Source organism: Schistocerca cancellata, chromosome 2 (genome assembly GCF_023864275.1).
Source record: "Schistocerca cancellata isolate TAMUIC-IGC-003103 chromosome 2, iqSchCanc2.1, whole genome shotgun sequence".
NCBI classification, from domain to species: Eukaryota; Metazoa; Arthropoda; class Insecta; order Orthoptera; family Acrididae; genus Schistocerca; species Schistocerca cancellata.
In genome coordinates this window covers 758181176-758197288 of record NC_064627.1, presented here as the reverse complement: position 1 = coordinate 758197288, position 16113 = coordinate 758181176, and the positions used below count along the sequence as shown (strand labels likewise).

General features: G+C 43.1%; 1 protein-coding gene across 1 annotated transcript in view; it reads left to right on the top strand.

The window, feature by feature from the left end:
• The window catches only part of LOC126162581 (uncharacterized), a 249666-nt gene that overhangs the window by 50245 nt on the left and 183308 nt on the right, over nt 1-16113 (top strand). The window contains exon 6 of the mRNA XM_049919176.1: nt 11355-11513. Within this exon, the coding sequence (XP_049775133.1) occupies nt 11355-11513 (159 nt within the window). The remainder of the gene's footprint in view (nt 1-11354; nt 11514-16113) is intronic.

Genomic DNA, 16113 nt, shown 5'->3' with positions numbered 1-16113 from the left:
GACACACGGAAAATGATTCAAATCCAAATAGAGGTGTTTTGCAGGATATGCTTCCTGCAACCACTCTAGAAGGAAAACAAAGGCAGAGGATGAGATGGTCAGATGAAGTTAACCGACACCTCATGTTCTGTTATTACCAAGCAACAAACTTAGGAACCAACACAACTGGATACAGATCACAAGTATACACAACATTCATTACCAGATACCCAGAATTAAAATTTTTAACAGAACAACGACTAGCTGATCAGATCCGTGTAATAATCAAAAATAACAGGATACCCCAGTCAGAATTAGAAATCATCAAACAACAAGTACATCAAATACTGGAACAAAATAATGTGCAATCAGAAGAAGAAGAAAATACAGTAATTGACTCAAACATCCCAGAACAAACAAACAAAGAACACCACGCATCAATTAAACAGTCAGAGGAAAACGAAATCTTAAGACGGCCACCAGAACAAGCACAAATAGAACATGAAGTGACACACATGTTAGATATAGAAGAAAAGTTTCAGCTAACATATATATAGAATACAAAGACACAAATACAGACATTAGACCATTCTTGCATAGACCACCAAATAACCCACTAGTCGAAACAACAATAACAACTATCAACACAATCATACACAACAAAATAAATGAGAATACAACTATGGAAGAGTTACAACTACTGGTTTATATAGGAGCACTCACTACACTAAATTTACACACTGGGCAGAGATCAGAACCAACCAACACACAGAAGAAACCCACAAAACCAGCATGGCAACACAGGCTACAGACCAGAATAGAAAAACTGAGAAAAGACATCAGACTGACTGGGACACTCAGATGTTTAGGACGGGTGGTAGGGACAGAGCATCGAGTGACATTATACTGAGTGCACTATCTGAAAATTACCTCAGGCAATTAAACAAAGAACCGACTCATGGAGATAACATCTTGGACCTACCGATAACAAACAGACCCGAACTTTTCGACTCTGTAACTGCAGAACAGGGAATCAGCGATCATAAGGCTGTTGCAGCATCCCTGAATATGGGAGTTAATAGGAATATAAAAAAAGGGAGCAAGGTTTATATGTTTAGCAAGAGTAATAGAAGGCAGATTTCAGACTACCTAACAGATCAAAACGAAAATTTCTGTTCCGATACTGACAATGTTGAGTGTTTATGGAAAAAGTTCAAGGCAATCATAAAATGCGTTTTAGACAGGTACATGCCGAGTAAAACTGTGAGGGACAGAAAAGCCCACCGTGGTTCAACAACAAAGTTAGGAAACTACTGCGAAAGCAAAGAGAGCTTCACTCCAAGTTTAAACGCAGCCAAAACCTCTCAGCAAACAGAAGCTAAACGATGTCAAAGTTAGCGTAAGGAGGGCTATGCGTGAAGCGTTCAGTGAATTCGAAAGTAAAATTCTATGTACCGACTTGACAGAAAATCCTAGGAAGTTCTGGTCTTACGTTAAATCAGTAAGTGGCTCGAAACAGCATATCCAGACACTCCGGGATGATGATGGCGTTGAAACAGAGGATGACCCGTGTAAAGCTGAAATACTAAACACCTTTTTCCAAAGCTGTTTCACAGAGGAAGACTGCACTGCAGTTCCTTCTCTAAATCCTCGCACAAAAGAAAAAATGGCTGACATCGAAATAAGTGTCCAAGGAATAGAAAAGCAACTGGAATCAATCAACAGAGGAAGGTCCACTGGACCTGACGGGCTACCAATTCGATTCTACACAGAGTACGCGAAAGAACTTGCCCCCCTTCTACCAGCCGTGTACCGCAAGTCTCTAGAGGAACAGAAGGTTCCAAATGATTGGAAAAGAGCACAGGTAATCCCAGTCTTCAAGAAGGGTCGTCGAGCAGATGCGCAAAACTATAGACCTATATCTCTGACGTCGATCTGTTGTAGAATTTTAGAACATGTTTTTTGCTCGAGTATCATGTCAGTTTTGGAAACCCAGAATCTACTCTATAGGAATCAACATGGATTCCAGAAACAGCGATTGTGTGAGACCCAACTCGCTTTATTTGTTCATGAGACCCAGAAAATATTAGATACAGGCTCCCAGGTAGAGGCTATTTTCCTTGACTTCCGGAAGGCGTTCGATACAGTTCCAGACTGTCGCCTGATAAACAAAGTAAGAGCCTACAGAATATCAGACCAGCTGTGTGGCTGGATTGAAGAGTTTTTAGCAAACAGAACACAGCATGTTGTTATCAATGGAGAGACGTTAAAGTAACCTCTGGCGTGCCACAGGGGAGTGTTATGGGACCGTTGCTTTTCACAATATATATAAATGACCTAGTAGATAGTGTTGGAAGTTCCATGCGGCTTTTCGCGGATGATGCTGTAGTATACAGAGAAGTTGCAGCATTAGAAAATTGTAGCGAAATGCAAGAAGATCTGCAGCGGATAGGCACTTGGTGCAGGAAGTGGCAACTGACCCTGAACATAGACAAATATAATGTATTGCGAATACATAGAAAGAAGGATCCTTTATTGTATGATTATATGATAGCGGAACAAACACTGGTAGCAGTTACTTCTGTAAAATATCTGGGAGTATGCGTGCAGAATGATTTGAAGTGGAATGATCATATAAAATTAATTGTTGGCAAGGCGGGTACCAGGTTGAGATTCATTGTGAGAGTCCTTAGAAAATGTAGTCCATCAACAAAGGAGGTGGCTTACAAAACACTCGTTCATCCTATACTTGAGTATTGCTCATCAGTGTGGGATCCGTACCAGATCGGGTTGACGGAGAAGATAGAGAAGATCCAAAGAAGAGTGGCGCGTTTCGTCACAGGGTTATTTGGTAACCGTGATAGCGTTACGGAGATGTTTAGCAAACTCAAGTGGCAGACTCTGCAAGAGAGGCGCTCTGCATCGCAGTGTAGCTTGCTCGCCAGGTTTCGAGAGGGTACGTTTCTGGATGGGGTATCCAATATATTGCTTCCCCCTACTTATACCTCCTGAGGAGATCACAAATGTAAAATTAGAGAGATTCGAGTGCGCACGGAGGCTTTCAGACAGTCGTTTTTCCTGCGAAACATACGCGACTGGAACAGAAAAGGGAGGTAATGACAGTGGCACCTAAAGTGCCCTCCGCCACACACCGCTGGGTGGCTTGCGAAGTATAAATGTAGATGTAGATGTAGACAGCTAACACAGTTTATAAGAAATGAGATATCAGACAAAAAACGAAAAAGGTTAGGTAAAATCTTGCAACAAAGAGCGATAGAGCAATTAGATGAAAAGAAGCAGAAATTACAAGCATTGGCCAAACGACTTAGAAGATACAAAAAAAGTGAAAATCGAAGGAAACAAAACCAAACATTCAACACAAACCAAAAGAAATTTTATCAGACAATATATAACACACACATTAAAATAGACAACCCACCAAACATAACAGACATGGACCACTTCTGGAGCAACATATGGTCAAACCCGGTACAGCATAACAGGCCTGCACGGTGGATACAAGCAGAAAGAGACGCATACAAGATGATACCACAAATGCCTGAAGTGATAATTTTGCAACATGAAGTCACCCGAGCAATTAATTCTACTCACAATTGGAAAGCCCCTGGAAAAGATAAAATAGCAAATTTCTGGCTAACGAAGTTCACTTCAACACATTCACATCTAACTAAATTATTTAACAATATAATAGAGGGAAACATTCCACGTGGAAAAATATATCTAAAAACAAAGATGATGAGACTTACCAAACAAAAGCACTGGCAGGTCGATAGACACACAAACAAACACGAACATACACACAAAATTCAAGCTTTCGCAACAAACAGTTGCTTTATCAGGAAAGAGGGAAGGAGAGGGAAAGACGAAAGGATGTGGGTTTTAAGGGAGAGGGTAAGGAGTCATTCCAATCCCGGGAGCGGAAAGACTTACCTTAGGGGGAAAAAAGGACAGGTATACACTCTCTCTCGCGCACACACACACACACACACACACACACACACACACACACACACACACACACAGACATTTGTAAAGGCAAAGAGTTTGGGCAGAGATGTCAGTCGAGGCGGAAGTAAAGAGGCAAAGATGTTGTTGGAAGACAGGTGAGGTATGAGTGGCGGCAACTTGAAATTAGCGGAGGTTGAGGCGTGGCGGATAACAAGAAGAGAGGATATACTGAAGGACAAGTTCCCATCTCCGGAGTTCTGACAGGTTGGTGTTAGTGGGAAGTATCCAGATAACCCGGACGGTGTAACACTGTGCCAAGATGTGCTGGCCGTGCACCAAGGCATGTTTAGCCACAGGGTGATCCTCATTACCAACAAACACTGTCTACCTGTGTCCATTAATGCAAATGGACAGTTTGTTGCTGGTCATTCCCACATAGAAAGCTTCACAGTGTAGGCAGGTCAGTTGGTAAATCACGTGGGTGCTTTCACACGTGGCTCTGTCTTTGATCGTGTGCACCTTCCGTGTTACAGGACTGGAGTAGGTGGTGGTGGGAGGGTGCATGGGACAGGTTTTACACCAGGGGCGGTTACAAGGGTAGGAGCCAGAGGGTAGGGAAAGGGGTTTGGGGATTTCATAGGGATGAACTAAGAGGTTACGAAGGTTAGGTGGACGGCGGAAAGACACTCTTGGTGAAGTGGGGAGGATTTAATGAAGGAAGAATCTCATTTCAGGGCAGGATTTGAGGAAGTCGTATCCCTGCTGGAGAGCCACATTCAGAGTCTGATCCAGTCCCAGAAAGTATCCTGTCACAAGTGGGGCACTTTTGGGGTTCTTCTGTGGGAGGTTCTGGGTTTGAAGGGATGAGGAAGTGGCTCTGGTTATTTGCTTCTGTACCAGGTCGGGAGGGTAGTTGCGGGATGCGAAAGCTGTTTTCAGGTTGTTGGTGTAATGGTTCAGGGATTCCGGACTGGAGCAGATTCGTTTGCCCCGAAGACCTAGGCTGTAGGAAAGGGACCGTTTGATGTGGAATGGGTGGCAGCTGTCATAATGGAGGTACTGTTGCTTGTTGGTGGGTTTGATGTGGACGGACTTGTGAAGCTGGCCATTGGACAGATGGAGGTCAACGTCAAGGAAAGTGGCATGGATTTAGAGTAGGACCAGGTGAATCTGATGGAACCAAAGCAGTTGAGGTTGGAGAGGAAATTCTGGAGTTCTTCTTCACTGTGAGTCTAGATCATGAAGATGTCATCAATAAATCTGTACCAAACTTTGGGTTGGCAGGCCTGGGTAACCAAGAAGGCTTCCTCTAAGCGACCCATGAATAGGTTGGCGTACGAGGGGGCCATCCTGGTACCCATGGCTGTTCCCTTTAATTGTTGGTATGTCTGGCCTTCAAAAGTGAAGAAGTTGTGCGTCAGGATGAAGCTGGCTAAGGTAATTAGGAAAGAGGGTTTAGGTAGGGTGGCAGGTGATCGGCGTGAAAGGAAGTGCTCCATCGCAGCGAGGCCCTGGACATGCGGAATATTTGTGTATAAGGAAGTGGCGTCAATGGTTACAAGGATGGTTTCTGGAGGTAACAGACTGGGTAAGGATTCCAGGCGTTCGAGAAAGTGGTTGGTGTCTTTGATGAAGGATGGGAGACTGCATGTAATGGGTTGAAGGTGTTGATCTACGTAGGCAGAGATACTTTCTGTGGGTGCTTGGTATCCAGCTACAATGGGGCGGCTGGGATGATTGGGTTTGTGAATTTTAGGAAGAAGGTAGAAGGTAGGGGTGTGGGGTGTCGGTGGGGTCAGGAGGTTGATGGAATCAGGTGAAAGGTTTTGTAGGGGGCCTAAGGTTCTGAGGATTCTTTGAAGCTCCGCCTGGACATCAGGAATGGGATTACCGTGGCAAACTTTGTATTTGGTGTTGTCTGAAAGCTGACCCAGTCCCTCAGCCACATACTCCCGACGATCAAGTACCACTGTCGTGGAACCCTTGTCCGCCGGAAGAATGATGATGGAACGGTCAGCCTTCAGATCACGGATAGCTTGGGCTTCAGCAGTGGTGATGTTGGGAGTAGGATTAAGGTTTTTTATGAAGGATTGAGAGGCAAGGCTGGAAGTCAGAAATTCTTGGAAGGTTTGGAGGGGGTGATTTTGAGGAAGAGGAGGTGGGTTCCGCTGTGACGGAGGATGGAACTGTTCCAGGAAGGGTTCAATTTGGATAGTGTCTTGGGGAGTTGGATCATTAGGAGTAGGATTAGGATCATTTTTCTTCGTGGCAAAGTGATATTTCCAGCAGAGAGTACGAGTGTAGGACAGTAAATCTTTGATGAGGGCTGTTTGGTTGAATCTGGGAGTGGGGCTGAAGGTGAGGCCTTTGGATAGGACAGAGGTTTCGGATTGGGAGAGAGGTTTGGAGGAAAGGTTAACTACTGAATTAGGGTGTTGTGGTTCCAGATTGTGTTGATTGTAATTTTGAGGTTTTGGAGGGAGCCTAGCTGGAAGTGGGAGATTGAGTAGATGGGAGAGACTGGGTGAGTGAAGGGTGACTGAGTTGCCTTTCCGGAGGTGGAAAACCAGGAGATTGGATAGTTTTGCTAGCCGCTTCCCACAGGTTTTAACGTCATTATTTCTTCGTTAGACAATTGTTAGCCTCATTTTCATAATCTGTAACCACAAAACCACTCCTTTTAATACATTTACACGTAGTTTTTTCAAAATTTTCCCTAATTTCTCCACCCTTTAACGTGTTTTGGCAGCAACACAACCACCTAACCTTTATGCACATTGTTGTCTACCTACACAAGTTCACCACAGGATCAACATAGCCCAGCTCTAACCAACACTTTTTTGCCTTTTTTTCACACCAGATCTCTAGTTGCTTTCTAGTTCACCTTTATCTCTCCCTATATATTTTTATTTTTATTTTCATTTTCATTTTCATTTCAGCCTCATGTTACACTTTCCACCTTCTAATACCATGTCACCCTCAGAACACCCCCACAACGACCTCATTAAGTTTTATTTACATTCCCTCCGCAAACATGCCTTCGCCCTAGCCAGATTAAACTCCCATATTTTATTTTCCCAGGCTTGTCTGACATTTGGCATTACTCCCAAAGGCCTCACACTTAAAGTTCCCATCTCTGGCTGCAACCCTTCTTTTCATCAGTCCCTATACCAGTTCCAAACTGAACAATCCATTGCCCTCACCCACCTAATCCTTCACCTACACATCAACTCAGCCAATGAACACACCCGTCAACTCCTATCCTTAATAAAAGTCCTCAGTCTTTCCTCTCCCACATCCACACCGGCTGTTCAGAGCATCCTCCTACAGGCCAACCGCAAATTAGAACAGCATGCCACCCTCCACCTTAAAAAACTAACCAATCTCCTGGTTTCCCACCTCTGGAAAGGCAACTCACTCACCCTTCACAACCTTTCCAGCAAACCTCAAGCTCCTCTCATTGCACATAAACCCAGTCTCTCCCATCTACTCAATCTCCCACTTCCAGCTCCACTCCCTCCAAAACCTCAAAATTACAATCAACACAATCTGGAACCGCAACACCCTAATTCAGTAGTTAACCTTTCCTCCAAACCTCTCCCCCAATCCGAAACCTCTGTCCTATCCAAAGGCCTCACCTTCAGCCCCACTCCCAGATTCAACCAAACAGCCCTCATCAAAGATTTACTGTCCTACATACATACTCTCTGCTGGAAATATCACTTTGCCACGAAGAAAAATGATCCTAATCCTACTACTAATGATCCAACTCCCCAAGACACTATCCAAATTGAACCCTTCCTGGAACAGTTCCGTCCTCCGTCACAGCGGGACCCACCTCCTCTTCCTCAGAATCACTCCCTCCAAACCTTCCAGGAATTTCTGACTTCCAGCCTTGCCTCTCAATCCTTCATAAAAAACCTTAATCCTACTCCCAACATCACCACTGCTGAAGCCCAAGCTATCCGTGATCTGAAGGCTGACCGTTCCATTGTCATTCTTCCGGCGGACAAGGGTTCCACGACAGTGGTACTTGATCATCGGGAGTATGTGGCTGAGGGACTGGGTCAGCTTTCAGACAACACCACATACAAAGTTTGCCAAGGTAATCCCATTCCTGATGTCCAGGCGGAGCTTCAAGGAATCCTCAGAACCTTAGGCCCCCTACAAAACCTTTCACCTGATTCCATCAACCTCCTGACCCCACTGACACCCCGCACGCCGACCTTCTACCTTCTTCCTAAAATTCACAAACCCAATCATCTCGGCCGCCCCATTGTAGCTGGTTACCAAGCCCCCACAGAAAGTATCTCTGCCTACGTAGATCAACACCTTCAACCCATTACATGCAGTCTCTCATCCTTCCTCAAAGACACCAACCACTTTCTCGAACGCCTGGAATCCTTACCCAGTCTGTTACCTCCGGAAACAACAATTAAAGGGAACAGCCATGGATACCAGGATGGTCCCCTCGTACGCCAACCTATTCATGGGTCACTTAGAGGAAGCCTTCTTGGTTACCCAGGCCTGCAAACCCAAAGTTTGGTACAGATTTATTGATGACATCTTCATGATCTTGACTCACAGTGAAGAAGAACTCCAGAATTTCCTCTCCAACCTCAACTGCTTTGGTTACATCAGATTCACCCGGTCCTACTCTAAATCCCATGCCACTTTCCTTGACGTTGACCTCCATCTGTCCAATGGCCAGCTTCACACGTCCATCCACATCAAACCCACCAACAAGCAACAGTACCTCCATTATGACAGCTGCCACCCATTCCACATCAAACGGTCCCTTCCCTACAGCCTAGGTCTTCGTGGCAAACGAATCTGCTCCAGTCTGGAATCCTTGAACTATTACACCAACAACCTGAAAACAGCTTTCGCATCCCGCAACTACCCTCCCGACCTGATACAGAAGCAAATAACCAGAGCCACTTCCTCATCTCCTCAAACCCGGAACCTTCCACAGAAGAACCCCAAAAGTGCCCCACTTGTGACAGGATACTTTCCGGGACTGGATCAGATTCTGAATGTGGCTCTCCTGCAGGGATACGACTTCCTCAAATCCTGCCCTGAAATGAGATCCATCCTTCATGAAATCCTCCCCACTCCACCTAGAGTGTCTTTCCGCCGTCCACCTAACCTTCGTAACCTCTTAGTTCATCCCTATGAAATCCCCAAACCACCTTCCCTACCCTCTGGCTCCTACCCCTGTAACCGCCCCCCGGTGTAAAACCTGTCCCATGCACCCTCCCACCACCACCTGTTCCAGTCCTGTAACCCGGAAGGTGTACACGATCAAAGGCAGAGCCACGTGTGAAAGCACCCACGTGATTTACCAACTGACCTGCCTACACTGTGAAGCGTTCTATGTGGGAATGACCAGCAACAAACTGTCCATTCGCATGAATGGACACAGGCAGACAGTGTTTGTTGATAATGAGGATCACCCTGTGGCTAAACATGCCTTGGTGCACGGCCAGCACATCTTGGCACAGTGTTACACCGTCCGGGTTATCTGGATACTTCCCACTAACACCAACCTGTCAGAACTCCGGAGATGGGAACTTGCCCTTCAGCATATCCTCTCTTCTCGCTATCCGCCAGGCCTCAATCTCCGCTAATTTCTAATTTCAATTTGCCGCCGCTCATACCTCACCTGTCTTTCAACATCATCTTTGCCTGTGTACTTCCGCCTCGACTGACATCTCTGCCCAAACTCTTTGCCTTTACAAATGTCTGCTTGTGTCTGTGTATATGCGGATGGATATGTGTGTGTGTGCGAGTGTATACCTGTCCTTTTTTCCCCCTAAGGTAAGTCTTTCCGCTCCCGGGATTGGAATGACTCCTTACCCTCTCCCTTAAAACCCACATCCTTTTGTCTTTCCCTCTCCTTCCCTCTTTCCTGACGAAGCAACCGTTTGTTGCGAAAGCTTGAATTTTGTGTGTATGTGTGTGTTTGTTTCTGTGTCTATCGACCTGCCAGCACTTTTGTTTGGTAAGTCTCATCATCTTTCTTTTTAGATGCATAAATATTCAGTTAGATCTGGATAAGATTTCAACATGACGCAGAGATTGGTAACTTGCTTCAAATGTTCAGAAATGTAAAACTGTGATCTTCACAAAATGAAAAAAACATAGTAGCCTCTAACTAAAATATCAGTGAGTCACTGTTGGAATCAGCCAACTCATACAAATACCAGGGAGTAAGACTTTGTAGGGATATGAAATGGAATGATCACATAGGTTCGTCTGTGGACAAAGCAGGTGGTAGACTTCCATTTATTGGTAGAATACTGGGAAAATGTAATCAGTCTACAAAAGAGATTCTTACAAATCTCTCGTGCAACACATCCTAGAATATTGCTCAATGTGTGGGACCCATACCAGATAGGACTAACAGGGGACATTGAATGTATACAGGAGAATGTATACAGCACAAATGGTCACAGGTTTGTTTAATCTGTGTGAGAGTGTCACAGAGATAGTGGAGGAAGTGAACTGACAGACTCTTGAAGACAGACGTGAACAATTATGAGGAAGTTTGTTAACAAAGTTTCAAGAGCTGACTTTAAATGATTACTCTATGGAGATACTACAGCCCCCTACATAGGGATCATGGGGTTAAGATTAGAATGATTACTGTGCACATAGAGGCATTCATTCTTCCTGCACTCCGTATTTGAATGGGACAGGAATAAATCCTAATAACTGGTACAATAGCATGTACCCTCTGCAAGTGGTTAGCAGAGTATAGATGCACATGTGGAGACTATATAAGCTCCTTTTCACATTATACAATGAATTATTGATTGAGCCTTAAAATTTACATTCCATTTCCGCATTAGATACGTTCTGCTTTATGCAAGTAATTAATGAATCAAAGTGTACGGAACGTGGCTGGACTGAAGTACTTGTATGGTTTGGGCAGGTTTTCGAATTATACACATTTGGATTTGATCTGGTTTTACTGTAATTCCACTATCAATAACTTTTAACATCAGCTATTGTGAGTTTGTGATGGCGGCAGTTTTTATAGTGTGTATGAGTGTTATCTTTTGAGAGTTTCTCTGAAAAGTGAGGTTTTAAATTCCCTTCACAGTGCTTACTTGCTGCAGTTACGCCTTGAAAATGCCATTGTGCTTCTGTCAGAATAATTGCAGTTGTTGATGACATCACACAGCTGTATTCTTCTAAGTTATTTGAATGTGTATACACCAGGAAAAACCAAGATCTCACAATTTTGATATATCTATTTCTTTGGAGCCATTTGTTTACATGTAGTCCTTTTGGAGAAAATTTCTGTAATTAGTATGATCTGTTTTGCTATGAATATGTTACATAAATGTGAATTGCTCGATTTGTTTCCATCTTTTCGCATGGAGTTATTTATTTTTCAGGGAGTATAATGACATGGTAGATAAACTAGCATCTTTGTCCCAAATAAAACGTGGTCTTGAAGAAGAGAATTATTCACTGCAAGCACTCCTTAAAGAACACGAAGAAAACTATAATGCTGTATTGGCAGAGAATGAGCACCTTAAGAAGACTGTTACTGTGTAAGTGTTGATTATTTTCTTTGTTGATTGAACTAAATGTGGGTATTAATTACCAATAGTAATAATAATAAATATAAATTTCAAAAGGTAACAAGTCTTTATTTTTAAAAAATGTTCAGTTTCTGAAATCTTATTGTACTTGTCTCTGTAGCCAGTGTTGTTGATAACTAGTGTTGCTGCACTTGACATAAAGGGGGTAATTTTGAATTCTGACTGTAGAAGAAATGTTTATCACCAATGTTTCGCCAGGAGGGAGAGGAGCTGTTGTGACATTACAATCCTTAATCAGCATCCATGCATCAATAACCTGGGCAAAATTACAAACCTCTCCACAGTGTCTCATGGACTAGGAAACGAGTCCTAGTTGATGATACTTGATCTATTTAATGAGGATGTTAAGCTCGGTGTCCTCCTTGGTGCCATTCAAGTGGAATAAGCTGCATATCACCATTGGAATTCATCCTGAATCTCTCTTGTATTTTGTACTTAGCTTTAACAGTATACAACCCATATTATTTACGTGGTAAAACTATACACACGACTCTCATAATCAGGACCTCATCCAGGACAGCAGTGTATAATATCTGTATTGGTCTTAATGTTCCCTGATTTATGAGACTAGTTTTTACTTTGACACAACTCAGATTTTGTTTAATTGTTACCATGATTGCTATGCCAACAAGATCCACATAACAACAACAGCAGCTAACAACATTGGATGTTAACATTCCATTCCTGGCAGATTAAAACTGTGTGCTGGACCTTTCTTCTGCCATTACCTTAGCTCCTACCTCCCAAACATCATAGAAGTTGTCCTGCATAACTTACGATACTGGCACTCTTGGAAGAGAGTATATTGTGGATACATGGCTTAGCCACAGCCATTGGTAACTCTGTTGATAGAGCACTTGCTGTGAAAGGCAAAGGTCCTGGATTAGAGTCCCAGTCCAGTGCATAATTTTAATCTGCCACACCTGTTGGTAGTTTGACTGGTAGAGCACTTGTCCACAAAAGACAATGGTCCCAGACTCGAGTCCCAGTCCGGCACACTGTTTTAATCTGTCAGGAAGTTTCACATTAGCATATAGTCTGCAGTAGAGTGAAAATTAATTCTGGAAACTGGAAACCCCCATCCCCTGCAACTGAGCCAAATCTCATCAGTATCCTTTCTTCCAGGAGCACTAGTCCCACAAGCTTTGCAAGAGAACTTCTGTGAAGTTTGGATGATAGGAAATGAGGTACTGGTGAAAGTAAAGCTTTGAGTATGGGTCTTGAGTTGTGCTCGGGTTATTCAATTGGTACAGCACTTGTCTGTGGAAGGCAAAGCTCCTGTGTCCCAGTCTGGCGCACAGTTTTAATCTGCCAGGTAGTTTAACATCCAGTGCTGTTAACAGCAGCCACTGCTGCTGCTGTTGTTGTTGTGTTATATGTGTCTTGTTGATTGTAGCAGGTGTATTCTGCTATTAGTGCATGTGAGTGTGAGTGCACCGAGTGTAGTATCGCTATGCGTGTTTACTTAAATCAATTATCAAATGTATCAGTGCGGCCCAGCCACTAGAGGCCACCTGTAGGAAGCATGCACAAGACATGGGCTCCACCATGCCATCTACTGCCGACTTGCGCCTACATATGCGCAGAGCAGTGCTGATTAGTTCTCACTATGTTCTTTTAGTTTGTAGTGCTCACATCAGTTGTTCTATGTATCACTTATATTGACCTTCTGTATGATTCTTTTGTCTCGTTATTTGTGGAGTCACAAGAGGCTTATTTCCAATCTTGTTCAGCAGTTTGTGAATAAGGCTATATTTGTGTTACTTGGATCAGTTTTGTGTATTACTTGGTTATTACATGATTGTATCCCATCCTTGTCACCAATCATGCAGTAACCAAGTAATACACAAAACCAATCCAAGTAACACAAATATGGCTTTATTCATAAACTTCTGAACAATAACGGAAATAAGCCTATCGCAGATCCTTACGTAACAAGACGAAAGAATCATACAGAGGGTGCAGTATAAGCAATACACAGAACAACTGATGTGAGCAGTACAAACTAAAAGAACATAGTGAGAATTAGTCAGTACACCTCTGTGTATATGCAGGGCAAGTTGCTGGTAGATGGTGTGGCTGAGACCGTGCTGGGTGCACGCTTCCCACAGGCAGCTTCTAGCGGCCGGCCCATGCTGGTACAGTTGTTGGTTGATTTACGTACACACGTGTGGCGACACTACAGGCGCACTCTCACACTCATGCACCAGTAGCTGGATACAGCAGTAGCAACCATGGCCACTGTTAAACAAAATTTGAGTTACGTCAAACTAAAAATTAGTCTCATAAATCGGGGAATGTTAAGACGTGTGTGTGTGTGTGTGTGTGTGTGTGTGTGTGTGTGTGTGTGTGTGTGTGTGTGTGTGTGTGTGCGCCCGTGCGGGCGTGCGTGTGCATTTGGACACATTCGCAAGAATGGATGCCATTTTGATCATTATGAATTAAGACACAAAGGAATTATAGGCATTGGTTGCAAGTGGGCATTGATTGGGTCTCCTGCTTACTAGCCATATGCTCTGACTATTAAGTTGAGATGACCACTATGTCTGGATAGCTTAGTGATCAGAGCATCTGCCTAATAAGCAGGACACCTCGGTTTGAATCCCAGTCCAGCAGAAATTTTTAACTTTCCCCATTGATTTCAGTCAGTGCCCACTTGCAGCCAATGTCTGTAATTCCTTTGTATCTTAATTCATAATAGTTGCTGGATCAAAATGGTGACTCTTCATTCGGACATGTCTGAAAGAAGACACACCACATATGTATATAATTAATTATCTATTGAACACAGATGCATGCCAGGCTCCAACTCTTATGGAATCGGCAGTTGCTGTGAATAATGAGGACAATGAGCGAAGGGCACTACAGTCTGACTACAGTTGCTTGATTGTTGACATTCAGGTGTTGGAGGTGTCTTCCTCCAATTGGAGCACTCAACATCATGCCTGAACTGTTCGACATTACCAAACCTTTACAACAAATGGTTAGTTAACTTTCAGTTCCTTTTCTGTCCTTTTTTTCCTCTTGTATTTTGATCCCAAATCCAGAGTCCAACCCTTTTATTTCGCATTTCGTCTCATATGATAAACACTCCCAGAACAACACACACTTAATGACGGTAATGAAATACGCACATTTTGTACACACCACTAGCCAAACACTACTGGATTCTTTCGCACGGGACATGATTTGGCTTCACATAATCAATTATGATTACAGATATCAACCTATTGCAGGTAAACTTCACTCAACATGGTATAAAACTGAACATTTTGAAAGCAGGAAATGAACATTGCTACTGGTTTTATAGATAGATAAATATAACAATATAATCTGAAAGTCTTCAGTAACCCAGAGGTAAGGTCACAGTCTGCAGTGCAAAATCATGTGAGTTCAGATATTGCCAGGTCATGCTACATAGTTTTTTCTTTTTTAAATCTGTACCAAAATATCTCTGATTATTAAGATTTTCATTTAACTGATTTCAGTGTAATTTGTTTTTTAATTTTTAATCTTTTGTTCCATCATTTTCATCATCATATTGATTTTTTTATTAGCTCTTATTTTTCTTCCTGGCATTCTTTTTACTTTTGGAATTTGCTTGTGTCGCCTCTAACCTATAAATGAGTTCCAACCAGCACTGCTCATCAGTCGCTGTTGCGTGAGCTCACGTAACAAAAGCGAGAAGTTACAGTTTGCTTTTAGCACTGACATTGAATTTTTTTCCACTTTGAGTTTGCTCATACAGGTCAGCTTTAATTGTCACGAACAAAGCAAGTGTGAATAATAGCTCTGCCACAGGTTGCTGACCTCTGTTTTCTTGGATACATTGCACATCAAAAGGTTGTGGTTAAGTTAAGATATGAGTGAAAGATTCAGGGCTACAAAACACATTATATGCCACAGTTCAGTCATTGGTCATTTAAAATCACCTGTGGACAGAGCATCTCACGTTCCTACCATACCTGATGGTAACAGCTTCCAACATTGCTCCTCATTACATGAACAGCATTTTAGCATTTGTGAAGTGACCTACCATGTTTGCATGTCCCCTTTAACAGAGCAGTAGCTGATGTGCCAACATGTCAACATGACAGGATGTCAGCTATCAAGTAACTTTAAATGGACTATTTATTAGTAGTGTGTGCATAAGTTTAGAATTTGTGTCTGACAGGAGGCATACTACGGTAGTCTGTGCAGTTGTGATGAACACTGTGTTCAGGTGGCTTAGTGTTCAGAGCATCTGCCTAGTCAGGAGGAGGTATGGGCTCAAATCCCGGTCCACCACAAATTTTCAACTTTCCTAATTGATTTCAATCAATGCCCGCTTGCAGCCAATGGTGTAATTCCTTTGTGTCTTAATTCATAATGGCTGCTGGATCAAAATAGTGTCTGTTATTTTGGACATGTCCAAAATAACGGATACACATATCCAGTATACATAATCAAGATGAGAGGGCCAATGATCTCTTCAATGCAGGTGCACACAAGGCTCAAACTCTTACGGGAATTGTCAAAATGCTGTGAGTAATTTGGAGGCTTGCTGGGG